This window comes from Sinocyclocheilus anshuiensis, unplaced genomic scaffold (genome assembly GCF_001515605.1).
Source record: "Sinocyclocheilus anshuiensis isolate Anshui unplaced genomic scaffold, SAMN03320099.WGS_v1.1 scaffold58, whole genome shotgun sequence".
Lineage (NCBI taxonomy): Eukaryota > Metazoa > Chordata > Actinopteri > Cypriniformes > Cyprinidae > Sinocyclocheilus > Sinocyclocheilus anshuiensis.
This window is the reverse complement of record NW_015547688.1, coordinates 621861-648830: the sequence shown is the minus strand read 5'-3', so window position 1 is coordinate 648830 and position 26970 is coordinate 621861. Positions and strand designations below refer to the sequence as shown.

General features: G+C 36.8%; 2 protein-coding genes across 4 annotated transcripts; one reads left to right on the top strand and one right to left on the bottom strand.

The window, feature by feature from the left end:
• Positions 1-1207: 1207 nt before the first annotated feature.
• Positions 1208-4023, bottom strand: LOC107703369 (histone H3.3). Of its 2 annotated transcripts, none has more exons than XM_016505972.1 (4): positions 3951-4023; positions 2231-2371; positions 1703-1856; positions 1208-1585 (listed from the first exon to the last, which is right to left on the bottom strand). In XM_016505972.1, the coding sequence occupies exons 2-4, from the start codon at positions 2356-2358 to the stop codon at positions 1457-1459; spliced, it is 411 nt and encodes a 136-aa protein (XP_016361458.1). In that variant the 5' UTR covers positions 2359-2371; positions 3951-4023; the 3' UTR covers positions 1208-1456. The 2 variants fall into 2 exon arrangements, with proteins under 2 accessions (XP_016361458.1, XP_016361457.1); XM_016505971.1 differs by lacking the exon at positions 3951-4023 and adding an exon at positions 3236-3304.
• A 992-nt stretch (positions 4024-5015) lies between these two features.
• On the top strand, positions 5016-21756 carry LOC107703366 (putative E3 ubiquitin-protein ligase UNKL). 2 transcript variants are annotated; one of them, XM_016505968.1, is made up of 15 exons: positions 5016-5174; positions 6079-6288; positions 10442-10618; positions 12258-12391; positions 12754-12889; positions 13384-13501; positions 13607-13691; positions 14803-14969; positions 15358-15546; positions 16097-16159; positions 17756-17933; positions 18707-18799; positions 18898-19131; positions 19213-19409; positions 21225-21756. In XM_016505968.1, exons 1-15 carry the CDS (start codon positions 5110-5112, stop codon positions 21540-21542), a joined length of 2364 nt encoding a protein of 787 aa, XP_016361454.1. In that variant the 5' UTR covers positions 5016-5109; the 3' UTR covers positions 21543-21756. The 2 variants fall into 2 exon arrangements, with proteins under 2 accessions (XP_016361454.1, XP_016361455.1); XM_016505969.1 differs by lacking the exon at positions 15358-15546 and having other exon boundaries at positions 5018-5174.
• The last annotated feature ends 5214 nt before the right edge of the window (positions 21757-26970 follow it).

Genomic DNA, 26970 nt, shown 5'->3' with positions numbered 1-26970 from the left:
TGGACGAAGCGGAGTCCAGTCCAGGGTCGTCACATGTGGTTGCCGCAAACCCGCCGAACGCTCCTTCGTCGAATCCGCCGGCCGCACCGCTCACTCAAGCCAGCCTCCGCTCACTGTAGCCCGCCGTGTATGACGCTGTATTTCGTTGTGAAAGCGAAACTACTGTTTCCTGATCCTGGTAGACTACAATGCCAGCTGTTCTGACTCACAGACTGTATGTTTTTTATATTTAAATGTAATATTACCCAATTACCCAATATGGTAAGGGGCGTAACATTTCCGTCACACGCTTGAGGTATCAACAACGCACTGGATAGCTGGCCAATCAGAGCACACCTCGCTTTTCAGACCGATGAACTTCGTAAAAATCAACGCGTTTCAGAAAGGCGGGGCATAGAGGAGCAACAATAATGTACAGCATAAACTCATTTCATTACACCAAAACACAAAATAATGTTATTTTTAGCAACATCATATGACCCCTTTAATGATAAGAAATGTTTAGACAGGTGCAGAGTAATGGCATTTTCTAATCTATGGAACAATATAATCACACAACGATGTTTTGAACAAGTTAAGTAGTGTAATAGGTTTAGTATTTTCAAAGGCGCTTGTATTGTCGAGTAACAACATATTAAGCAGCTTCCTTAAATGGAGGCTAGTGTGGTGATCCCAGAGAAATTTGTTCAACCTGTCAGTTCCGAATAAAACTAGTATACTGAATACTGCAAATTATACTTACAATGAAAAGGTTTTGATTAGCATGCTACACCGCTGTCACGACCTCGTTGCAGGTTTAATTTGGTGGCCAGATAGCACTCAAGTTACCGCGTTTTTGCTTTTGTAATCCCATTTTGTAAATAAATGTAATTTGCTAGTGCTATCAAGAGTCGTATTCTGCTTATGTATAAACAGTAATTGTAATATGGTAGCATGACACCTCTAACAGTAAATGTTTCAACTAGATGTAACTTCACAGCTTGTGGTTAACGCGGTGTAAATCGCGCCAAGTGACACGACTCTGCCCTCTTGTGGTGAGAAGCCAAGTCTACATGCTACAAATCAGGCAGATTCAACTTTATGAACATAGAAAAAGATAACTTGTCAGAATAGATTTACATAGCAGTCATTTAAGTATTAGGAAGGTCTTTTAATTAAAAACCTGAGCCAAAGCATATTCAAGTGACAGACTGAATCAGCACACCGGTTTGAGGTAGAGTAATTTTATTTACAACCCAATGATCAATGTAAAAGATAAGTGATAAATACTTTAAAGCATGCAACTAAAGTCGCTTTACAATTACCTCTACAATGGTTAATCTAGACACACTCACTTTAAAAACCTGAGTCGGTAAGGAATGCTCTACAAAATGACTCCAATGTACAAATCCATTGCTTTTACTTCGAGTGTTTTTCATTAAAAGTTAAAATAAAAAAGGAAAAAATAAAATAAAAATTAGGCCCTCTCTCCTCTGATTCGCCTCGCAAGCTGGATATCCTTGGGCATGATTGTGACTCTCTTGGCATGAATGGCACACAAGTTAGTGTCTTCAAACAGACCGACAAGGTAGGCTTCACTTGCTTCCTGTTAAAAAAATAAAAATTTTTCAAGAGTTTGTTAAAGCTTCCAGAAACTTTGAGCATGTTGTAGATCACACTGCAATACGGTCATGGAATCATTTTAAATATAATAGCTACACACCTGAAGTGCACCAATGGCTGCACTCTGGAACCTCAGATCAGTTTTGAAGTCCTGTGCGATCTCCCGAACCAGACGCTGAAATGGCAACTTGCGGATGAGCAACTCTGTTGACTTCTGATAACGACGAATCTCTCTCAGAGCAACAGTTCCAGGCCTGAAGTGGGGGAGGGGAGGAAAAAAAAAAAAAAAAAGTGTATGATTTACCGGTTATCATCAACTTTATGTCTCATGTATGTGCAAGGGTGCATCTCATCACAGCAGTGTTGCCAACTGCTTTCAGTTGAAAGTAGCTAAAACTGGTAGCTAAATGTCACTAGATGACATCACAATGGCAAATTCACTGATCTATATAAAGATGAACATAGATCAGTGGGCAAGATGAGAACTTAGATGAGGGTTGTCCAAGCAGTTGCTATATTTGTCCCTAAACTTTTGAAAAAAGTCTCAAAAGGGGCGGGGAAGTCGCTAAATCTAGCTACAAAGTAGCTAAATTGGCAACACTGCATCACAGCAGCATCTCAGACTCACCTGTATCTGTGGGGCTTCTTGACGCCACCAGTAGAGGGCGCGCTCTTCCTAGCGGCTTTAGTCGCCAGCTGTTTTCTTGGCGCCTTTCCTCCAGTTGATTTACGCGCGGTCTGCTTGGTACGAGCCATTGTTTCTCAGTCTCTGGAATTAAAAACAAAACCTTAAATATGGAATTCTTCCCATTTTAATGGGAAAATCTAACGGTGACTTAAAATGGCGGAATCATCCGGGTCTTGCGGTTTGCTTTTACCACTTCCGCTCCAAAGCCGCATATACTCATTTTCATTTATAAAGCTGTACAATGTAAAGTGCCTACGACGCGTTTTAAATTCTAAACGATATAAAACGGCTACAATTCATGCGTAATTGGCCTTGAACACAACCAAACAAGCATTCCATGCGTGTATTTGCATCAGACGCTACTCTGGGACACCAGCATCAAGCCTTTATCTGCAGCAGAGACGCTCCCTCTCAAATACTGCATATTACACACCATCCCACCACGAAACTCACTTTCAACCAGAAATATAACCGCTGCATAATTTAGAAACGGCGGGAAATTTTGTGCAGAGGCACAAGGGAAAGTTATTTGAATGCAGCATTCGGCACAACACCGGCAACTCGACCTCTTCAAGTAAGTTAACGTTACAAGATGAACAAACCATTGTCCAAAATGGCGGGCAAAACCGTACGCTGACAAACCAGCAAGGAATTATCAGATGCCACATATTGCTTCAAAGCCCGCCTAAAACACACACACACATACACATTTAACGTGTCTAAAACGCCACATGATGTTTAAATGAACTTTAAACCAAGAGCGTTTAAAACGTTAATCCAAGCTACAAATTAGCCAGCAAATGATTCATCAGTAAGCAGGAGAAAGCGAAAATCCGATCAACTCTGAAAACGACTAATTGTTTTGTTTTAAATTAGCTCTAGTCGGACTACTATGACTGCTCTCTAATGCCTAAATATCTACCAAATAATTTAAAGTTGACTTACACAACCCCCGTTGAACCACAATCTCTCCCACGTAGTATCTCGTATTTGAAAATATGAGGGCTGGGCTTCTATTTATATATTTCTGTTGCTCGTCACTTAGACACGCCCATATATTACGTTGTCGTATATCATTGGCTTAACGTAACACAGCCTCCTCCTCTACGTTGTTTCGCTTTATTTATCTTTTAGAATATTTCTTGTGAGAATGTAATACTTTTATTTTAAATATACAGAAATATAACCGTTGCATAATTTAGAAACGGCGGGAAATTTTGTGCAGAGGCACAAGGGAAAGTTATTTGAATGCAGCATTCGGCACAACACCGGCAACTCGACCTCTTCAAGTAAGTTAACGTTACAAGATGAACAAACCATTGTCCAAAATGGCGGGCAAAACCGTACGCTGACAAACCAGCAAGGAATTATCAGATGCCACATATTGCTTCAAAGCCCGCCTAAAACACACACACACATACACATTTAACGTGTCTAAAACGCCACATGATGTTTAAATGAACTTTAAACCAAGAGCGTTTAAAACGTTAATCCAAGCTACAAATTAGCCAGCAAATGATTCATCAGTAAGCAGGAGAAAGCGAAAATCCGATCAACTCTGAAAACGACTAATTGTTTTGTTTTAAATTAGCTCTAGTCGGACTACTATGACTGCTCTCTAATGCCTAAATATCTACCAAATAATTTAAAGTTGACTTACACAACCCCGTTGAACCACAATCTTTCCCACGTTGTATCTCGTATTTGAAAATATGAGGGCTGGGCTTCTATTTATATATTTCTGTGGCTCGTCACTTAGACACGCCCATATATTACGTTGTCGTATATCATTGGCTTAACGTAACACAGCCTCCTCTACGTTGTTTCGCTTTATTTATCTTTTAGAATATTTCTGTGAGAATGTAATACTTTTATTTTAAATATAAAGAATTTATTAGGTAAAACGGGTGCTGGTGTAAGATACTTGGAGTACTTTATTTAGACATTGTCTTCAATCTCACTTTTAGCGATTTGTTTACGTTTATTTTTTCACATAACTTAGAAAACAAAGATTATTTGTAATAGATAAAACGGGTGGTGGAGAAATATATACTTGAAGTAGACTACTTTAGATATTGTCTTCCATTTCACTTTAGGAACTTGTTTGTATGTTTTTTTTTTTGTTTTTTTACATAACTTCAATAACATCCTAGATAGCGAACTGACATAGAATCAATGTTGAATCGATGTCTGTTTGCTATCTGGGATACATTTAATTGCAACTCAAACCACAGAAAAAAAATGTCTTGAACCCGAAAACAGTTACTACCTTTGGATAAAAGCGTCTGCTAAATGACTAAATAAATAAATAAAATTTCTGAATAATGTTAACGAACACGTTGCAGTCTAAATAGACACTTGTGTTGTGTGAGGGATCGTTGCATATTATAGCAGTGCTGCTATGCAGCATGGCCATTGCAACTCAAACCACAGAAAAAAAATGTCTTGAACCCGAAAACAGTTACTACTATAAGTGCGCTGCACTCTCGGAATAAAAAAAAAAAAAAAGAGTATATAAATAAATGTCTATTTAAGCATTGTTTTATGTTTTTATTACATTGTTTTTTATATTTCTAACAAACACTAGCTTTCTATTTTTTATATTCTATCTACTTGTTTTTCGTTGTGTGTGTGTATAATATATGTATGTATGTTGTGTGAGGGATCGTTGCATATTATAGCAGTGCTGCTATGCAGCATGGCCATTGTCTTCTGTTTGTTTGTCCCGCCAGTTGCTCATATTGGCCTTGCAGCGGCGCGCGAGAGCATGAGTAGACGAGAGGGTCCGCGCGCACGCGCTATTATTGTTTTGACTGAAAATGCCGTCGGTTTCGAAAACGGTGGTGAGCGCTTCTCCTCAAACCGAGAAACCAACCCACTATACGTAAGTAGAGTACACATTAAACGGACGAAAATACGTTTCAGCGGAACGCGATGACTGTTCGATATTCGACTGTCGGGTTTGTATTTGTAACGCGTGCTGCTTCCTCTGTGCGTTTTAAAATGGTGCTTTTCCTTTTGTAAATTCTTCAATAGAATAAAGGCTCTCACATATTAATGTTAATGAAATCAACAATCTCGTCTGCTCTAATTAAACGTTGCCCGTACAAAGCTTTAGCTGCTCTGCGTGCCTTTTAAAACTTAAGAAGGCGCTCTTCGCTTATTTGCTCAAAGGCTGCTCGTGTAAAAGCCTGAAGACATGTACATTGCACAGCAGCAAGACGAGCGAGTCGAGGCGCTCGCTAGATGTAGCTAACAGGCTGGTTTGTTAGCTGCATCCGCCTCCTTCCTCGGCCCGTGTTTCTTACTCTACGCTCTTTTCCCGCCGTACGCACCGTTGGTTCGAATGGAACGTACGTCGAAGATTCTACGTAACTGTGTACGCTAATCGCGGAATACTTGGCGTGAGCTTCTAATGTTGTATTGGAGAGCCTTGATAAATAGCTCACAGTTGATACAGTGGATTTCTAAAACAATTAAACACATTCCGTTCCCATTTAGATGTTTATAAACGCATAAAGTGAACATTATATGTTTACAGTTGCTGAAAAGGGTGTTTATCACGTAAACTATTTATCTAGGGCTAGTTTTGTTGGGGAATGGTAACGTTAGCGTATTAGAAACTACGCAGTGTAAACAGCCACCGCAGCTCCAAACTTTGAACGTAGTTTCACATTGCTGCGGTTGATTCTGTCAATACTGATTTGTTTATACATCACCCACGTTTTTGTCGCGGAGGTGGTTGATTATAAAGCTTTTGACCGTGCTTTTCCCCATTTTAATTATAGATATTTGAAGGAGTTCAGGACCGAGCAGTGCCCACTGTTTTTGCAGCACAAATGCACACAGCATAGACCCTTTACGTGTTTCCACTGGCATTTTCTAAATCAGCGAAGACGGAGACCCATACGAAGAAGAGACGGGACTTTTAATTACAGCCCAGATGTATATTGCACGAAGTATGATGAAACAACAGGAATATGTCCCGATGGAGACGAGTAAGTAACTGTTTTTTGTTTAATTTACACTGCAGTCGCGCCAGTGCACGTAGTCATGTTTATTTTGCTTTGTCAATTTTTGTGTTGCTTGAAACGAATATTGTTTTAATAATTATAATATATATCACAAAACAATTCTTTTGGAAATGCCTGCGTTTTGTGAATCAGATTTTTTTTTAGTTATCATGAGCATGCTGTAGTGTTTTTGTCTCGTCTTATTGTTCTGTGTAGCACACGCCCTCTTTATAAAGTATGTAGTTTAGCAGACTGATGCCGTGTAAATTCACTATAGTGTTTACTTTATGTTAATGTTTTACTCCCTCGTGAGATATATCGCTTTCTCCTGTAATCTTTTTGCTGTTCACGGTGTTGTGTTTCGCTCGGTGTGTGTATTTCTCGAGTTTCACTTCCACTTTTGCCTGATGACTCGTCTCTCAGTTCCCAGTTTGCCCTGTGTGTGCCCTGTGTGTAGCAGAAACGTGTATCTTCGGTTTGGAAAAAAAGATCAGAAGGCTGATGGTGGAGAGTCATGTCTGTTGCCTTCCTTGTGTATTGCGCTTAGAGAGCCTAAAGACACGCCCCCTGTTATCTGCCTTCTGATTGGCTCTCCTGTGCACGTACACTTTTCTGATTGGCTCACTGCTGTTACAACGTTTACAGAGCCCTCACATGTGTTTACAAAGCACGTTCAGTGTTGCCAATTTAGCAATTTTGTTGCTAGATTTAGCAACGTTTCAGATTACCCTAGCAACTTTTTCTTCCAAAAGCACCTAGCAACAAATGTAGCTATTTTTTTTTATTATTATTATTTGGCAACTTTTAGCAACTTTTGATAAGTGACTCGAACGATAAAAAGGCACCCATTTTCAATCTAAATGTGTAGACAAAAAGAGGAAACCAAAGATACCTAGCAGTACATACATCACGTGAATTAAGTTAACTGCTGTTTGCAATTGTTCAATAATAATTAGGTGTGTTCGACTTGAAGCGGTGCTGCACAGACCGATCGGTGTTCGACATCAAAGCACCGCGAGAGAGCTAATAGAATAGAGAGCAGACGAATCTGCATGGTTTCTAATCGCTCTCGCGGTGCTTTGATGTCGGAACACGATCGGTCTGTGCAGCACCGCTTCAAGTCGAACACACCTAATTATTATTGAACAATTGCAAACAGCAGTTAACTTAATTCACGTGATGTGATGCACCTTGTTAGTAGCTTGTACCTGTGATTGTTGATCAGTTAGTTGTTCTAGAAAAATGGAAAAGGTAGTAATTTTCCAGGACTTTATCCATTATCCGTTGTAACCCTGTAACCCAAAAACACTAAATACAATGCGGAATTTAAAATGTAGGTAAAAAAACCTGTGAAAAATCAATATGGAAAATTCCTTCATATTAACATAGTAGACTATTTTTACAGGCTTTTCTTAGAGTGTAGCATACTAACAAACTACTAATACACTGCTTAAAACAGTGTTGTTCAGAATGTGTAGTTGTACTAGTTTAATAAAAAACTTCAATAAAAAATGGCTAATAAAAAAATAAAATGTTAATAAAAAACTTAAATTGTAATTTTTCAAAAATGTGTAAGTGTTCAATAATTCAATATTGTATTTAAAATACAGTTATTTATATTTTTATATTATATTATGCATGAATATTATTGAACGAACAAATCGAAATTAACATATAAAATATATTTTTTGCTGAGATTTGATGCAGTGACACAATTTTGCATCTTGATGACGTCATCGTGCAATGACATCACAACATAATTTAGCAACTTTTAGCAACAAATCAACCTTCCTTATAGTTCGGAGGATAGTTCGGAGAACTCAGTCATGTCCCAGTTTAGTCCAGTTGTATATTTTGTTCTCTGTTAATTCGTTTGACAATCAGTGAAAACACTGAGCTCAAGATAGAAGTTAATGCTTGATTGATCCCAATACCAAAGGTTGTTTAAATATGTGCTGTTTGTTTGTAGTTTAGCTTATGTTAGTTTCTTATTCATTAAATCGTATTTAAACAGCTAGTTTTAATGGAATTCAAAGGCTCTATAAATGGATCATAATTACTGTAGTGTCCACGTGACATAACTGTTAGTCAGGTGTCATATGTGGATTCTTTCCAAGCTTTTCCCATAAGATTGTTTTGGCGCTCCAGCCATAAATAGTGGCATGGCAACTTTGTTTTGATTTTGGGAATGCTGTAGTATGATGTCAGTCAGGTGATATTTCTGATCTCACTGAGAGATTAACATATTATCCTGTGACACATCAGGTCAACATTTTGATTGTATATAGATTATATCTGCAATTTACTTAAACACATTTTTTTTTTTTTTACTAATGATTTTACAGCACTAGTCATTGTATAGTTTGTTTTTATTATTGATTCACAATATATGGGTAGACTAGATAATTATCTGCCAATATGAGGAATTAAAAACTAATAAATAATGGCATTGTTCAATATTTAATTGTGGATGCTTGTTTCAGCGTATTTTTATATTATGTTTTATCTAATTTTACACCTATTTATTAATAGAGGACCCACGCATATTATGATTTTTCTCATCTCATTCATATATCCATATATTTCATACTTTACATAACAGTGCAATGATGTTTACAACTTTTGCATTATAACATCTATATGACATTTAAAAAAAAAAAACAGTTTATTTTAGTTAGACAGAATATATTTATTTATTTTCTTTACCTACACCTGAACTGAAGGATACTGGATTATTATTATTGTTTTGGATAAAAGCGTCTGCTAAATGACTAAATGTAAATGTTTTTATTATAATATAACTCATATATAATTAATGGATTGTCCTGCGTCTCTGCCGAGTCTCCCCGACAATGTATGTCACATAGTTTCAGTATAGGCACAGATCACACGATCATTCATCCAGTAGCAGCCGTCCTGTGATGACATCACTGCTGTTGCCATAGTTACTGTTGCTACCCGAACAAGATGCAGTTGCTATATTTGAGAAGATTATTGGGTATGTGGCATTTTCAGTATAAATCTGCTCTCTTCCAGGGAGCTGTTCGGATTGTCACAGCCCCGTTTTCCGTGTGCCTTAAATCCTTTCTTAAAAAACAAACATATTTCTTCTTCTAAATGCCTGTTTCTCTTAATCTCATCGTTTGCATTATGGTATCATGTATCAGCATGCATAATTCTTATTGCACTCAGTTTCAATCAAGTTTAAATATACATTTTGAACTTAAAAGTGCGGTTAGCTGAAAATTATTTATTTAGTTATTATTTAGACTCTTGAGCTGTGCTTATAACACCAAGCATGCACTAATAATATTTCATAATTTCATAGAGATGTTACTGTCCTTTACACTACGTATGTATACTGTCTGCCAGTATATCTTGCAAAATAACTTCCATCCGGGAAGTATTTCACAAGTGTTTGACTGTTTTAAAGTTGTGAAAGCTCAGCATTTGCCATGATATTGATGCTTGTTGCCCTTGATGTCTTTTATTTTATTTTACATGCTATATTTAACAGTAGTAGCCAGAACTGTATTCGTATATTTGTTGATGTATTTTTAACATATGTTTGCCAGATTACTTCGTTTGCTCGTTGTTTGTGGAAATAATACATGAAGCACTATTTATAGTGTATTATGCTAGGAATAAAATGAGTTCTTGGACAGCAATGATGATGATCTGTTTTAGCATAAAGAAATCAAAAAGTTTGTTGTCTGCTTGTATATCACACTGTCACTCAGTCATATTGTGTTATATTAGAAATAGTTGTCAGACAGGTTAGTGCAGCTCTGACTTCCAATACGATTGTTATTTTGTGACAACAAAAAGCAATAGTGTGTTTGTGTCCAACATCTTTTTTCTATTTTCTGTGGCTTCAGGCAGTGCAGACACAAGACTCATGCCTCAGTATTTCGAAACAAAGCGTTCCAAAGAGAGCACTCATTGGGAAGGACTTTGTTGTTTTACATTTATTTTTAGTTCTTTGCATTACTTTCACTTTGTTGTTCACAGAGAAATGCACTGATCTTTACATGTTCGTGAAATATTTAGTCATTTATTTTCAATGAACACATCAAAATGTATTCCTTTCATTGAGCATGTTTACTGATGAGCAACACTTGTGCTTTTCTCTTCGCAGTTGCCCTTATTTACACCGGACCACCGGTGACACAGAGCGCAAGTACCATTTACGCTACTACAAGACCGGCACCTGCATCCATGAGACAGATGCTCGTGGGCATTGTGTGAAGAACGGCCTCCACTGCGCCTTCGCTCATGGACCACACGACCTACGGCCGCCAGTTTATGACATAAGGTAGTGTTTTTTACTCTCTCTGTGTCTTTAGCAAAGGGACATGTATATAGCTGTCCCTATACATGTTGAATTAGTGTGATTAATATAAAATGATCACATAAACTATTAACTATGAATTTTGCCTCAATAAACTCATAATTTGCTGCTAACTCATAATTAATAGTTAGTAGGTAGTTGTTACATTTAGGCATTGGGTAGGATTAAGGATATAGAATAGTATGCGGAATATGTGCTTTATAAGCACTACAAATATGTTAATAATAGGTATGCTAATAAGCAACTAGTTAATAGTGAAAATTGGTCCATATACTAAAGTGTTACCTAAAACTATATGCAAACAATCATGCCCCTGACCCATGCATTAATGAGGAATATTCCTGCAGTCAAAGCAAGTCCACTATCAGTGCAGCTACTATAGGAAATGCACTAAATTTTATTTACTGAGAGCAGGCAACCTAAAAAAAAATTGTTAAATCATTACCATAAAGTACACTACCACTCAAAATATTGGGGTCAGTATGATTTTTAAGAGAGTAATGCTTTTATTTATCAAGGATGCATTGAGTTTATCAAAAGTTGAAGTAAAGACATTTATAATGTTACAATGCTTAGATTTATAGGAACATTTATAATGTTACTGCTTGAAATATTAAGCATTTTCAACATTGACAATAACCAGAAATGTTTCTTGAGCAGCAAATCAGCATATTAGAATGATTTCTGAAGAATCATGTGACACTGAAGACTGGTAATGATGCTGAAAATACAGCCTTGCCATCACAGAAATTTACATTTTAAAATTGATTACGATAGAAAACAGCTATTTTAAATTGTGATAATATTTCACAATATGACTGTTTTTAGTTTTTTTTTTTTTTTTTTGGTCAAATAAATTCTAGGTGACCTTAAGAGACGAAAAAAAACATTAACAATTCTTATCAAGTGGTTACTGAATGGTAGTGTAGTTGCAGTTTTGAATCATTTAATGTACATAGTTGAGAGGACTATTTGCATTTCTTCGAGTACAAGGGAAACTTACACTAAAAGGCATTAGTCGGAAAAGGAAGTTCTTTGGCTTGTGGCACTCAAATTCCTGTTTTTCAACGATGGGGAAATTCTGCCAGGATTCCCAACCCCCAACTAGCGTAAAAACTGTGAATTCCAAAACAACAGCAGTTTGCGCTAGTCATTGTTTTGTTATGTCCGTTGCTTTCGGTTGCAAAACGCTTTTGTGGCTGCACAAGTTTTCAGCTGATTAGCACCATAGGTTTTTACATATGTATTCAGTTCATAAGAGAGCAGTCAGAGTGCTTATTAGAGGGTGCTTAACCTCATTTGCAAATATATACCGTATTTGTTGTTTTACTAACGACATCAATTATGCCTGCATTGACGAGCAGTCTGCACAACACAGCCGCGAACGGTTTGATTCTGGACTGGAAATGTGGCTTACCAGAGATTAAATAACAAGAAATATGCCATCTCAGCAGTTGCCTAGCAACGTGTATGTGGAAATAGCTGTTACATCAAGAGCGGTCTTGTTTTTTTTCTTCTTTTTTTTTTCTCTGTACATCTGCCGTTCGGAGTTGGTGTTGGTCCTGTTGCATGGGTGGGCTGACTTGCATAATTATGTTCACAGAGAGATGCAGGCACAGGAAGCTCTGCAGAATGGCCAGTTGGGATCTGGGGAGGGAATTCCTGACCTGCAGCCGGGTGTGCTGGCCAGCCAGGCCATGATTGAGAAGACCCTGAATGAGGACCCACGCTGGCAAGGTGACACAAACCCGTCCCACACTAATGCAAGACCAGTATAAGAGACATAAAAAGAGGTTGATCAAGACTTCAGTAGTAACGGTTACAAAAATGACAGTCAGGTCAACTTATCTTCAGTTTCTGTTCCCCTTTTCTGCAGACACTAATTTTGTTTTGGCCAACTATAAAACCGAGCAGTGAACCAAGCCTCCGAAGACCCTGAATGAGGACCCACGCTGGCAAGGTGACACAAACCCGTCCCACACTAATGCAAGACCAGTATAAGAGACATAAAAAGAGGTTGATCAAGACTTCAGTAGTAACGGTTACAAAAATGACAGTCAGGTCAACTTATCTTCAGTTTCTGTTCCCCTTTTCTGCAGACACTAATTTTGTTTTGGCCAACTATAAAACCGAGCAGTGCACCAAGCCTCCACGTCTATGCAGGCAGGGCTATGCCTGTCCCCACTATCACAACAGCAGAGATAGGAGAAGAAATCCCAGAAAGTTCAAATACAGGTGAGATGGAAACACTTCAGATTGCAAATATTCCCAAATAAAGCAGAAGTCGACTCACTGTGACACCTAAAACACATTTGGGAAGTGGAAGTGATGTTATGTGGGGAATATTTATTTCCTTCAGATGCAAAAACCTCTAAGTCTGTCTAAGTCTGAGATTTTTTCCTTTAAATGAGCATTTTTATCAGTTTTCTTTGTTTAGGTTCAGTAATTTCACTTTAATGGCAAAGAAAAGGTTATTAGTCAGTTATCGAATGTCTTATTTTCAAAAATGTCCAATGTTATTTTCATAGGAGCCTGATAAAAATGCTCATGTAAATGGACTTTTTGCATCTGAAGTCTTCATTTGTAGATATTTTGTGTGCTTATTATTTGTTATATTGGTTGGTCACATCCAAAAAGAAAAAAAAGAAAAGAATGTTGGTTTCATTTCAGTGCATCACTATTTTATTTTAAACCTAAAACTCAATCCCTGCTGTTGGATGTCTTGGCAGGTCGACGCCCTGCCCGAGTGTAAAGCATGGCGATGAATGGGGCGAGCCCTCCAAGTGTGAGAGTGGGGACAGCTGTCAGTACTGCCACTCTCGCACCGAGCAACAGTTCCACCCAGAGGTGAGACTGACACACCTTTACAACACTGAACTTGAGTGATTGACTTATAATTTATTTGATTTACTTTATTGTCATCATCTCACCAACTTCTGTCGTTGTTTCAAGATTTACAAATCAACAAAATGCAACGACATGAGGCAAACTGGATACTGTCCAAGGGGTCCATTCTGTGCTTTTGCACATGTGGAAAGTAAGCATGTTTATAATGATGATTGATTGCAATGTGTTGAAGTTAAATACCTGCAGTGCAGTGATTTCATTGAGTTCATGTATGGCTATAAGATTATTCAAAATGAAACCCTAATCACGATATGGCAGTTTACCAAAACGCAAAGGCTGTGATTGAATTAAATAAATATATGCACTGCAGGTTTCAGAGTGAACAACAGCACTTGTTCTTTTTCACGCGAAGAGCTCATAATCTGGTGTTTTACGTGTCTGGCAGCAGCTTGATTCACAGTAAATGCTGCTCAACACAAACTCATCTCTGCATCTGCTCTTAGTTTGCTTTGCTTGTAACGTGCATTTGGGAGCGCAACATGAGCCAACCATCTTCCTAAACTTGTAACGAGAAGCTCTTATAAACTGGATGTTATCAACAAAAGAGAAGCTCCCTGTGGTTGTCTGCAAAAATAAAACTTGGTGGTTTAACTTTTGAAAATGAAAAAAATGAAGACGACCATAATTATTTGAATGGTAATGAAATTTAGCAGTTTTTAGAATCGTACTGTAAAATAAAATAATTAGTATTATAAATTAGGGAGGCACCGTTATGAACATTTTGGCCAATGCTGATAACAATAATTCTTTATATTCGATAGCCGATAACCAACATATTGGCCGATAAATCTAAATCCAAAATTTTATGTAATTTATGAGAGCCTGGTCACAAAAGTCTCACCATTAAAAGCCATGTCCTTCAACATAAATCAAACATATACCCTAACCCTAAGTTTTAAAATTAATTTTACACTCCTATGACCATCTTTCTTTATCAAAAAAAAAAAAAAAACTTTAAAAAAAAAAATAATAATAAAAATTGGTTGAATAATGCAAACAAGTAATTGGATGACATATGTTTGAACCAAAATGCATGTGCCATGGATAAGTAAAACGGCATAGCCTCTGCATAAACCATATTGTGTAATAATAATAATAGTTACAAAAGCCAACCTGGAGCTTCTTTTTTTAAAAAGTCTCCTTTAAATATCAAAAATGGAATTTGATTCCCCTCATCAAATCGTGCAGCCCAAAGTTCATGTATCTAATGACTGTGTGTGTGTGTGTGTGTGTGTGTGAAGGGATTCCTTCCACAGAGGAGACCATGAGCACGTTGCTCACAGCAATGCAGTCGGGTTCTCAGTCCAAGCTGGGCTCTCTGCAATATCCAGAGTGTCCAGTCAGCGAATGGAGCGGCAACACGATTTCCATCACCAGCAGCAGCAGTAACAACGGCCAGACAGGAAGCGTATGTTTGCATTCACCTTCTCACACCTGTCCATCATCTGTCTTACATCTGGGGTAGAGAAATGTCCTTAATTTAGGAAGCAGTTGATTGTTCTGTTGTTTGAGCTACTGTTTTTCTCTTCATTTCTGCAGTGTTTCATTTTATTGACTTTGGCTGGCTTTGCATTCTTTTCTGCTTATTGCAGTCTGTGTTGAAAAGGGAGACTAACTCAAATTCAAATCAGGCCTTTATACTCAAATCCTTCTTGATTGACATTAGACCAAAAAAAACGTTCTCTGTTATTGTGTGCTAAATCCTCATGTTTGGATCTACCTAATCAACAAAGAAAAATCACCTATTTGGCTCCAAAACTACATTTTTTAAGCTGATTTGTGCTTTTCTTCTTCAGGTTTCATGCACTAATAGTCCAACTGTAACACCAGGCTCAGGGAGCAACAGTTCTTTGTCCCCAATTGGACCCATCAGCAGGCCAAAATGCTTTACTAATGGTAGCTTTTGTTCAGAGTCCACCACGTCCAGTGTTTCCTCTCCGACGTCTAACTATCCCAAAGCTCCGGGTTTTGAAAGAGAGGATCAGGTACACATGGTCGTTTTCTCTAGCCCTTACTAAAGGGACCTCCTGCAGGACTGCAGGCCTGACACACACTGCAAGCTTTCACTTTGATTTCTTTGCCTTTGGGTCATTTCATTTGTACTCACCACTTTTCGCTTGTGTGTTTTTAGTGGTTTGTTGCCAAATGGAAGCTACTTGTCTTTAGTTGTCAATACTCTGTTGTTGTTGTGGTTGTTGAAAAGCTTCACTTCAGTCTTTGAGATTGAGGGTGTGGCAACATTGCTTTGAAATGCATTACACGTGAACATTTTTTGTTTATCATTCATGTGCTAAGTTCTGATATAATTTTAATGTTGTAGTGATCGGAGAACAACACCCACATGACCACATTGTGGTAATCATAAAATATCAAAACGAAGCACGCTGTATGTTATACTGTCACAAACAACTTTAAAGGGCGTCGTACTTTTTTTTGTTGTCCCTTTCTGAGCAGGTAGCAATTCCCAATATAATAGCAGCCCTGGTTGCCTTAACAACGTCAGGTCACATGATAGGATTTATTATCTGATTTCAGGCAAAGAACCAGAAAAGCCTGTCTGGGGAAAATAATCAAAAGTTAATGGACCAAGACAAACAGGTAAAGCAACCTAGTCCTCACATTCACGCATTTTACAACCTTACAAGTAAGGATTGTATAAGATATAAAGTGATTGGAGCATTGGATCGTGTTACATTCCATGTTTTCATCCTCATTTCCAAGAAATCATATAACGTTACTTTTTTTTTTTATTTTTTTTTTTTACATAGTGCCATAAAATATGTATGTATTTGCAGATGATTTTTGAAGTAACATTTTTCAAAATAGTATTGTTATTGTAAACTGAAACAATTTTTTTCATTCATTGAAATTATCAAATAAAATATAAATATTAGATGAAAAACTTTTAAGGAAAGTTTTAAAGAAATATTGCCTTGGCAGCTAATTAAACTCATTTAGTTACACCTGACTATAAGGCACACTGGGTCAAAACTGCATTCATTCATTGAAATTATCAAATAAAATATAAATATTAGATGAAAAACTTTTAAGGAAGATTTAAGGAAAGTTTTAAAGAAATATTGCCTTGGCAGCTAATTAAACTCATTTAGTTACACCTGACTATAAGGCGCACTGGGTCAAAACTGCATTATTGAAATAAAAAAAATACAGATAAGTTGTACAAGTTTTTACTTTTTATTTATTTTTAATTATTACATTCAGACATAAATGTAAATGTAAAATGCCAATAAATAAAAATAAAGATTTACAAATATTATACATGCTATAAACATGTATTTTATTTACCCTCAGTCTACAACACATCCTTCAAATGTGACTGTATTCAGAACAGAACAGGAATGAAAAATATAAGGATAAAGCAAAAATAAATTATAGTGGCATTCATTATAAACCGCATGTTTTATACACGTCAAGCCTAAACGACATTATTTGATGCAATATTGTAGCTACTGGCGTGTGGGAAATGTGCTATACTAACAAAGTTGGGCTCACGTGCCTCTCATTTGGCACAAATCCAAATGTGTGCACTTTGTGCATATTTTGTGTACTTGACATTAATTGCGTTATATTAGTCGCTTTGGAATATAACTTATATTCTGGAAAATAGGGTAGTAACATTACTGAAACTGAAATAAAAATAAAATGTCAAAAGCACAAATTGCTAAAACTTTAATATTAAAATAAAAATTGGAAATATAAAATTAAAAGCTAACTCAAAATATTAAAAAAGTACTATAATAGTATATTTAAATAATACTAAAATAACAGTGGAAAACACACATTCAAAAACTCATTCAAATTCATTAAATTATTTTTTTTATTTGATTTTAAATTTCTTTTGATATTTTTGGGGGCCATAGAGGCAGAAATGTCAACAGTTGGTCATACAACTGTCCTGAAATCATAATCAAGAAAAAAGTCTGTTATTAATTTCTTTAAAAAATAAAATAACAAACCTGCTACACAGTGCTCACTTGTTAATATTTGGAAAAACATTTTTAATTTATGCCTAAAGTTTTTCAAAACTTTATGAAAGTAACATAAATATGAACAGTTCATTTCTAAGATCTTGTCGCTTGAGTTTTAAACTAGATTTTCAAAAGTTTCCTCCTCTTCCTTATTGTGGATCTTATTATTTGACATTGACTCGTGTCCCATTGCTTCCTTTCACAGGCTCATGGCAATGTGTTCTCAGTAGTGAACCCACTCGCGTCCAGCATAACATCAAGCATCACGTCCAGCTTAGCCTCCAGTATCGGATCTGACAGTTCGTCACCCACCACTTTATCAACCATGAATGCAAAAGCCACGCCTTTCTATCCAGGCAGCAATACTGTGGAGTCAGTAATAGGTAAGTCCTGCAGCACTTTCATCTTAGAGCCGTCCAGCCGAACGCTACATCCAAGAGTAAAAGTACATGAGACAGACTCAGCCCAGATAAGGCAGTGCAGTTAAATGCAGAGCATTTAGTGAAGTGGAAGCTGTATTTGTGGCAATGCATTAGCCATAAGTCAGTGAGTCCACTAAAACTCACCAGCAGCAGCAGTGACTCAGCAGCACTCAGCTAAATGTATGGTAAGTGCTTTTGCCTTCACGACTGCCTTTACGCAAATTTAACTTAAATATATGACTATTGCCCAAAAGCCTCCTTTGATGTATGGTTATTATAGACTGAGTGGATATGAATTGTATGCTGCAGGATGAATAACTGAATTATCAAGCATTTTAATCACTGCAAGTTTTTCTTTTGATGTTTAACAAAACAACAAGTCAGAAAGAGCTTTATTACCAAGTATGTTTACACACACAAGGAAATTGACTTGACGACAGGAGCTTCCAGTGCAGAAGAAAATACATAATGCAAACATACATGATACATACATGAGTGCAGACATACAAAGACATAGCACAGTAGAGATGGACTATAACACTAATATAAGAAAAACAGAAAATTAAATAATGCACTATATACAGAAGTAGAAGTATAGAATTTTTTTTTTTAATTGTTTGAATGAATGAATGAATGAATTAGGAGCTTTATGTAATATTGTCTCTTTAAGTAGCTTGTGTTTCATATCCCCTTTGCAAAGATACTAAATAGCAGATGACTTTTCTCGCTCTTAGGATCTGCACTTGACCTGAATTTTAGTGACATCAATGTTGCCTCCCTTGACAAAGAGCTAGAGGACCAAGACAACAATGGCCTTGGTTTAACAAGTAAGATTAATTGTTGTAGCTGTTGATTTCGGAGTGTGTTGTCTTGTATAAGGTATAGGATGCACTGCAGTTAATGTTCAAACTGTTTCTTCCCGTAGGACAGAGGTTATTAGGAGGCTCTGCTCCTGTCAATATTCCTGGCTCTCTGGCTCGGTCTTCCTCTCTGCATTCCTCATCATCTCTCTCTGCCTCCCCGCTCAGCTCTCTGTCTCAATCCCTGTCCCAGTCTCTCCTCACTGGAATGGCCTCCCAGCAGAGCCATCCACAGGCACCACCTGTTAAAACCGAGCACGGCCTTCTAGGAACATCCACGTCTACGCAGAACTCCTTGGGTGGGAATTATTTTCCCAAACTTCATATCACGATCGCAGTCTTGTGAATATTTGAGTTGATGTAATGATGGTTTGGCTTAGGTCTGAATGGCGGAGCAGGGGGAATATGGGACTTTATGAGTGGCAGCTTCTCTCCCAGCCCGTCTCCAGTGTTCAGCAGCCTTACTTCCAGCACGGTCGGCTCCAGCAGTGCAGACATCGGCCGACTCCTCCGAGAACTGGATGAAGCCAAGCGCAAGATAAAGCAATGGGAGGAGGCCTGGCACCAAGTCAAGCAGGTCAGATGTGCTGGCTTGCTTTTATGGGTCTTATGAGATGAGTGATGCTTAGAAGCCATTTAGTTTGGCCTGTAGGTCATCTCTGAGAGATTCATGCCTAGTTTTATTGTAGAAGACAGAGGCTGACACTGCTTTACTTTGCTAACTGAAGCTGTTATTTTGCAGTGACACTTCAAGCTATAGAACGCTGTGGTGATGAGGTGATTTTGTAGGCATCATCCTGGTTCCCTCAACAAAAAGCCAATAGGATTTTTCCATTGGCTGTTGGACCATTGTGGAAATTAAGATTTGTGGCCAGCCGAAGTTAATGATTCTTACACGTTCTTCATCATGATAATCTTCACAAATGAACACAACTTCTATTAATTTTGGAGCCTTAATACAATTGCCAGATGTAAAAGGCTAAACGTTGACTATAAATGAACTACACTACGGTTGCATGACTTCAACATTACTACCACTTTGCCAAGTTTCTGAGTCCTTTTCTCTGAAAGTTTGAGTTAGAATAGGTTGCAAGGGTGTGATTATAAACGCAATGAGGCTGTGAAAGAGCACTTGTGAGTAGATGAGTTTACCTATTTGGTGTGATGACATTTAATGTCCCAGATAACTTCTGTTGTCCCATTTAGCCACCTGTTAGCAACTTAATTTTTAAAGAATTAGTTCACCCCCGAATTACAATTTCCTGAAAATATACTCACCCCTATGTCATCCAAGATGTTCGTGTCTTTCTTCATTTCTTTAGTCGAAAAGAAATTGAGGTTTTTGAGGAAAACATTTCAGGATTTTTCTTCATATAGTGTACTGGGGATCAACGGGTCCAAATTGCAGTTTCAATGCAGCATCAAAGAGCCCTACATGTTCCAAGCCGAGGAATGAGGGTCTTATTTAGCTAAACGATTGGTATTTATATTAAAATTCTATACTTTTTAACCACAATGCTTGTCTTGCACTAGCTCTTCTTCCACAACTTTACATAATCACGTTGGAAAGGTCACGTAGGCGGACATACCCGACCCAGTGTTTACAAAGCGAACATCCAAAGAAAGTCAAATGCCTTTTACAAAAAAAGTTAAAACTGATGTCAGATGATTTTGAAGTTGAAGGAGAAAATGAGATGGAGCTTTTCATCCTACCCTACCATTTTAACCGAATTACACAGACGAAGAACTTAACCGTGCGTGATATTTCCAACATGATTACGTAATGCATGAAGTTATGGACGCAGAGCTAGTGCAAGACGAGCATTTGTGGTTAAAAAGTATATACATTTTTATTTTATTTTTTAGTAAATGGCCGATCGTTTCACTAGATAAGACCCTTATTCCTCTGCTAGGATCGTGTAGAGCCCTTTGAAGCTGCACTGAAACTGCAGTTTGGACCTTCAACCCATTGAAGTCCACTATATGGAGAAAAATCCTGCAATGTTTTCCTCAAAAACCTTAATTTCTTTTCGACTGAAGAAAGATAGATATGTACATCTTGGATGACATGGGGGTAAGTAAATTATCAGGAAAAATCACAAAGGGGTATTAGTGATGTATTTTATTTTGTGCTACAAAACCTGAAAATATTTTGCATTTACCCACAAACCTTATTTCAGGCATTTAATTTAAAAAAACACCTCGACTTTAGGAAGAAGGAACAGGAAGTGCAAAAATGCTAACTAATTTCCAGGTTTTGGCCTACAAAGATAGATCATCCCTGCAGCACTCTATTGTTCTTTAGCTTTGAAACCTGAAAAAAATGCCCAGAAGGTGTCAGTGTAGTTATTAATATCAGATGAAATGTCTTATTTAAACGTATCCCTCACAGGCCTGCGAAGCGTGGCAGAAAGACGCTCACGAAGCGAAGGAGCAAGCTAAATTGGCAGAGGCAGAGCGGCAGCTGGCGGAGCAGAAGCAGAAGGACACAGAGCGCAAGCTGAAGGAACTGCAGGGAGACTTTGACGTTTTGTGTCGCTCCCCCAACACGCCCCTCCTGCGCAGCTACGGTGAGCTGGACCAGCTCCCCCTGCCAAAGCTCCGCTCCATCCAGAGCCAGCTGCGCTCTGACCTAGACCTCATAGATGGGGTAAGAAGGACCAGGTCCCGACACGCATACGTCACCATGTCACATTTACACACACTCTAAGTAGACCGTCGCACTCTTCTCGTCAAGTAAGGGGAAGAGTAGGCAACGAGGCTTAACATCCACACGAGTCAGTCAGTCATGCATGACGCACTGCATTGAATCTGTCAAAGTGTGACTGATGTTAACTCTTCTCTTTCTCAACACAGGTAATATATCAGCTTCAGTCAAAGAAATGTATAGTTTGCCAAAAGCATGATCGTTCCATTGTCCTGCAGCCTTGCCAACATTATGTACTTTGTCAGAACTGTGCGTCTGGTAAAATGGAATGTCCTTACTGTAAGACGAAAATATTGAAGTGGTGATGTACATCTATCCAAGGTACTATTTAATGATTTAGCCCTTTGAAGAACTACTAATACATATTATTATAATTATTATTATTATTATTATGCTTACGATTTCTAAATAGCATTTTTTGTGTGTTTCAGTATTTCATATAGTGATTCAATTGATTAGTTCCATTAGAATCTAATAAGTGGTGTTTGACTGATACAAATCAAGTACTTAAATGCAATACCTGTTTTGTACAAGCTAGATTATCCATTTTCATAAAGCATTAAAAGATTTTCCCTTGGTTATTGCTTTTGGCATTTATAGTCGGTTGGCCCTGATTGGACTGTTAGCAACAAAGTCATCGGCCCGATGCCATTATTGCTACTAGCGGTGTGAAGAGGATTCGTTTCTTGTTAAAAGCAGTTTGTTGACTTGGAAATTTGTCTGGAAATTTTTATTTTAGAAAATGTGCTTTAAGCTGCTTTGTAGTTTTTTGTTGTTGTTGTTGTTATTTTCTTAGATTTATATATTTTTTCCCAAATACGCTAAAGTATGAAGCTTTTGTGTGTACTGTGAAAAACATAATAGAATATTTCATTTTTCTTACTGTTAAATCATGGTATAGTGTATATATCTTGTTAGTTTTCATATAAAATAGTACTAAATAGTAGTTATTATTACTTTCATTGTTACTTCAATTTTTCAATCAAATAAGTACAAACTTTGAATGCATTTTAGGCATAACCAGCAGCTGTAATATCAGTAAGGCACATACTGTATGCGAAGGCATTTAGTAAATGGATTTCTCCATCTTATAGTGACTATTTAGATATACATTATGTAGTTGTTAGATGAGCACGTGTTCTGAAGTCCTCAGCGACACAGTATTTATTTTTTATTTTTTGGACTTTAGCCTTTCAGATATGTTAGAACATATATCTGATTCCTGGCCACTCCCTCTTAAGTGCCTTGCCTTAAAAACATTTGAAGCATCTGTGAAGAGTTTAGGATTGTAGTAAAAAACCCACAGCTTCCGCAAAGTATGTATTTTTTCAGTAGTACCGTATTATCGGAGCATTTAGCTGCCCAATTCAGTACTAAAGTATTTCTGAGAGACTTCACCCTGGTCGGTGCCTGAGCTCTGAGGTTCAGCTGAAGATTCGATCCTTTTCCTTCATTAACGATGGTGCTTTTTGGGTGCAGCTTCATTATCCTTAGAAATGTTGAATCATCCTTAGTTTAAATGTGTAGGGACATTCAAATCAGGAAATGTGTGCGTTTCTTTGATTGCAAAAACTAAACTGGCTCAGTACATTTCTGTTTATTGAAATGTGTAGAATTGTAGTGCTCTGTAGTGTTTACAGACAGAAATCATTGGTGTTTTTCGTATCCAAATTCGACAGTGTAATGTGCTTAGGTAATCTAATTGAAATGACCTGCTACTGTGTTATCTGAAACTTTTTTTTTTCTTGTTCCTTTCATATTTACAGCAATGAGTTTGTGCGGTAAATTGTCAGGTACACAAAGGTGCAAGTTCTTTTTTTTTCTTTCGAATTTGAGATAAACAGTTTACTTTAAAAGGGATGGTTATTGAGGATCTAATTGTCCAGACCCTCGTATTTTCTTTCAGCTTCACGAGGCGAAGACGGTGTGTGTGTGTGTGTGTGTGTGTATGTATATATGTATGTGTATATATGTGTGTGTATATATATATATGTATGTATGTGTATATATATATATATATATATATATATATATCAGGGCTCTACAGTGCGACCAAAACTGAAAACTACTGCGTGCGACTATGAAAAAATATTTAGGAGCACCAGTGCGACTGACCAGATCTTCATCATATTTGTGATTGTGATCGCTGAGGGGAGCTTCAAAGGTTTCTACGTGTTTTTGCAGCGTTGAGTAATGTATCACAGACGTATCTCATGAATCCTTTCATAAGCAAAGTGTAGACAGGGTGTAAATAAGAGATTCATTGCGCAGTGTAGAGAGCTTCCTTGATTATAAATGTGAGATCGCGACGAGTGAAGACGAGTGACAGCTTTGAATGATTTTTAAGGGAGTTTGTAAATGTGATAATGATTTAATACAACAGTTCAATAGACAAAAAAGTTAATATTAAGTGACCTACATTGTCTGACTATAACACTATTGTCTGATTTTGCTCTATTTAGTGTAGAAAATAGTTTGAAACAAAGTCACAGCTCAGCCGCTGCGCATCTCCATTCAAACACAGCGGTGTTTCGTTTATGAATGAACTGCGTTTTTAAACGAATCTAGTGAGTCAGTGATTCATGATTACCCATTCATAAATACTGTCACTTGCTTCATTCCGGAATGAATCAGCCGTTCGAATGAATCAATCGAATTAATGATTCAGTGATAAAATCAGTGATTGTCGCCACCTGCTGGCAGTTTTAGTTAAATTTTTAAAGTATCTTTTCAGTTCTTTAAATCATTTAATATTTCTATATTCAAATTTTTTTTAAAACATTAATCTCAACATGAATTTATGGATTTAATTGCACTCATGCCACCTCTGATCCTCATTAAATGTCTGAAAATACACCTACAAGCCACTTTTGTGTTCTTCTGTGCCACCTCTACAAATTAATTTTGTTACTGATTTAATTTGATTAGTAACATATTTCTTATTCTACTTGTTCTTATTCTGTCGTTTTAATTAAATTTTTTAAAAAGCTTATAAAATATAATTTTTTTAAGAATTTGACAAAAGATGACATACTTTTAATAAAGTTAGAAAAATGCCATTACAGGATTTAGTTTCATTTTTAAAGTATCTTTTCAGTTCTTTAAATCATTTAATATTTCTATATTCAACATTTTTTAAAACATTCATCTTTTAATCATTAATCATTAAATTCATTAATAAACATGAATTTATGGATTTAATTGCACTCATGCCCCCTCTGATCCTCATTAAATGTCTGAAAATACCCCTACAAGCCACTTTTGTGTTCTTCTGTGCCACCTGTTCTACTTGTTCTTATTCTATGGTATCAATTAGAATTTTTAAAAAGCTTCTAAAATATAATTTTTTAAAAATTTGACAAAATATGACATACTTTTAATAAAGTTAGAAAAATGCCATTACAAAGGTAAACACAAAATTCCACTGTAAATCACTTTAAGGAGTCAAATATCACCTCGTAAAGGGAAGGCTAATTTTTTAATCAAATTTTGGATTATTGATTAGAAGGTGCTCCTAAATTTTTGACTGTGCTCCTAATTTTTTTAAGTTAGGAGCATAAGTGCTCCTAAAAAGAAAAATAAGCGTAGAGCCCTGTGTGTGTGTATATATATATATATATATATATATATATATGATTTCTCTCTGCTTGCTTACTTGCGTTCGTATCTTAATCCACAAGGTCTGTATGTAGCTGATGTTCTTGACTGATTTGTCACTGCGTGTGTCAGTGTGTAACTTTTGTGAACCAGCTGAAGCTCTAAATCACACTGCCAAATGTGTTTGTGTTGAGCAGACGTATCCAGTTGTTGGTCAGGCATCACAGTCGAGTATTCGAAAATATTTCTGCGCAATGCTTCAAACGCATTGACTTTGTGCTTCTCTTTTCTAGTCGTGTTCTTTTCCGTACGATGGGCGACATAGGTTGAAATGGATCAAAGCAGCTCTGGATATTGTGACGTTTCCAGCACTCAAGTGTTCAAGACTTTGTTGAGGGATTGGTTCCATTGTTTGGTTATTGGGCCATAACGTAGGGTTTTGTTGAATTATAAAATGTGGTTGAAATGTTTGGGATTTCACACGACATTTATTTCTCAAACGAAGAGTGCGGTCAAATCAAATGTGGACTTTACTCAAATGAACCAAAGTGGTATTGTAGTTTATACTTGTTTCAAAGTTCAACTGAAGTGGTGTACAATTACTATGTCAGTTTTTCAATGTTTAATTTGACAGGACAACTATGCCAACTGCTTTTGCTGACAATATTAATGGACTGAATGCCCATTTTTGTAGTTTCTACCAAAGACCTTTACTATTCTTTATTCTCTCTTCGATTTTATAACTGCATTTTCATTTTAACATTCTGAGGAAATGGTTAGAAATATGACCAAATCTAGTACCTTATTTACATAATATGTGCATTCAAAAAAATCCTAATGAATCACAATTCTTTAGAAACTGAATATTAAGATTGTGGGGTTTTTTCTTCAATTTCTCAGTGAAGACGATAACATAGTATTGAATTGGCTGTAATCTACAGTGAAGGAATGTCATAGTAATGAATGAATATTTGTGTTAATATTCCTAAGTGGCCATATGGATTAGTGCTTATTTGAAGTATATATTATTTCTTTTTATACTACTAGTACTTGTTTCGTAAAATTCTGAAATCAGTTTTGAAACATTAGTTGTTGTGCACTACTTGTATGCTGTCAGGAATTTAAAAGAGTACTCGGCCCGTAAGGTGCTTTCTTTAGTTTCCATTTGACTGGTGTTTGTTTTTCTGTCTGTTTAGTTGGGATCTGAAGAATTTAGATATTAAATAAGAAATCTTCTACCTTTCTTTTTGAACCTTGAAGTCTATTATTGTATTGTCAAATGTTGTCTACCATGGCTGTGTAGAACATATTTGATTGTGATGTACAATGGGGTCCCTTGTTCATGCTAGTTGAAATGGCTGAGACAGACAGTGGGTTACATTTTATGAAAACTGTTCAAGTATCTACATTTCCTAGCCTTAAACCTCACTTTTTGGCCTAGTTACGTTTTACTGTTACAGTAATAAATAAGAAAACAAAATTGTACAAAAGAAAAACATAGGCCTGCGCTTAAATGTCTGATTTACAATCAGTCATTCTGCTTGATAATATTGTTAAGTCTTGTAAGGATCAAGTCTCTTTGGAACAAATTTGTGCCTTTAATAATAACACATTGAACGTATTTTTGATTGAACAAATGGATAATTCTTTACCGAATTTTAGTGCCTTGAGGTATTTTAATCTGTATTTCTCAATGCACGAGAGGCCCATCACACACTTTTTACAGACCAGTGTATTAAAATAATTTTAAAAAACTGCTCTGCCATGCCTTTGACCATTTCGGTTTGAGTAATAAGTGATTATTATTCTGATAAAGAAACATTTATTGATGTTG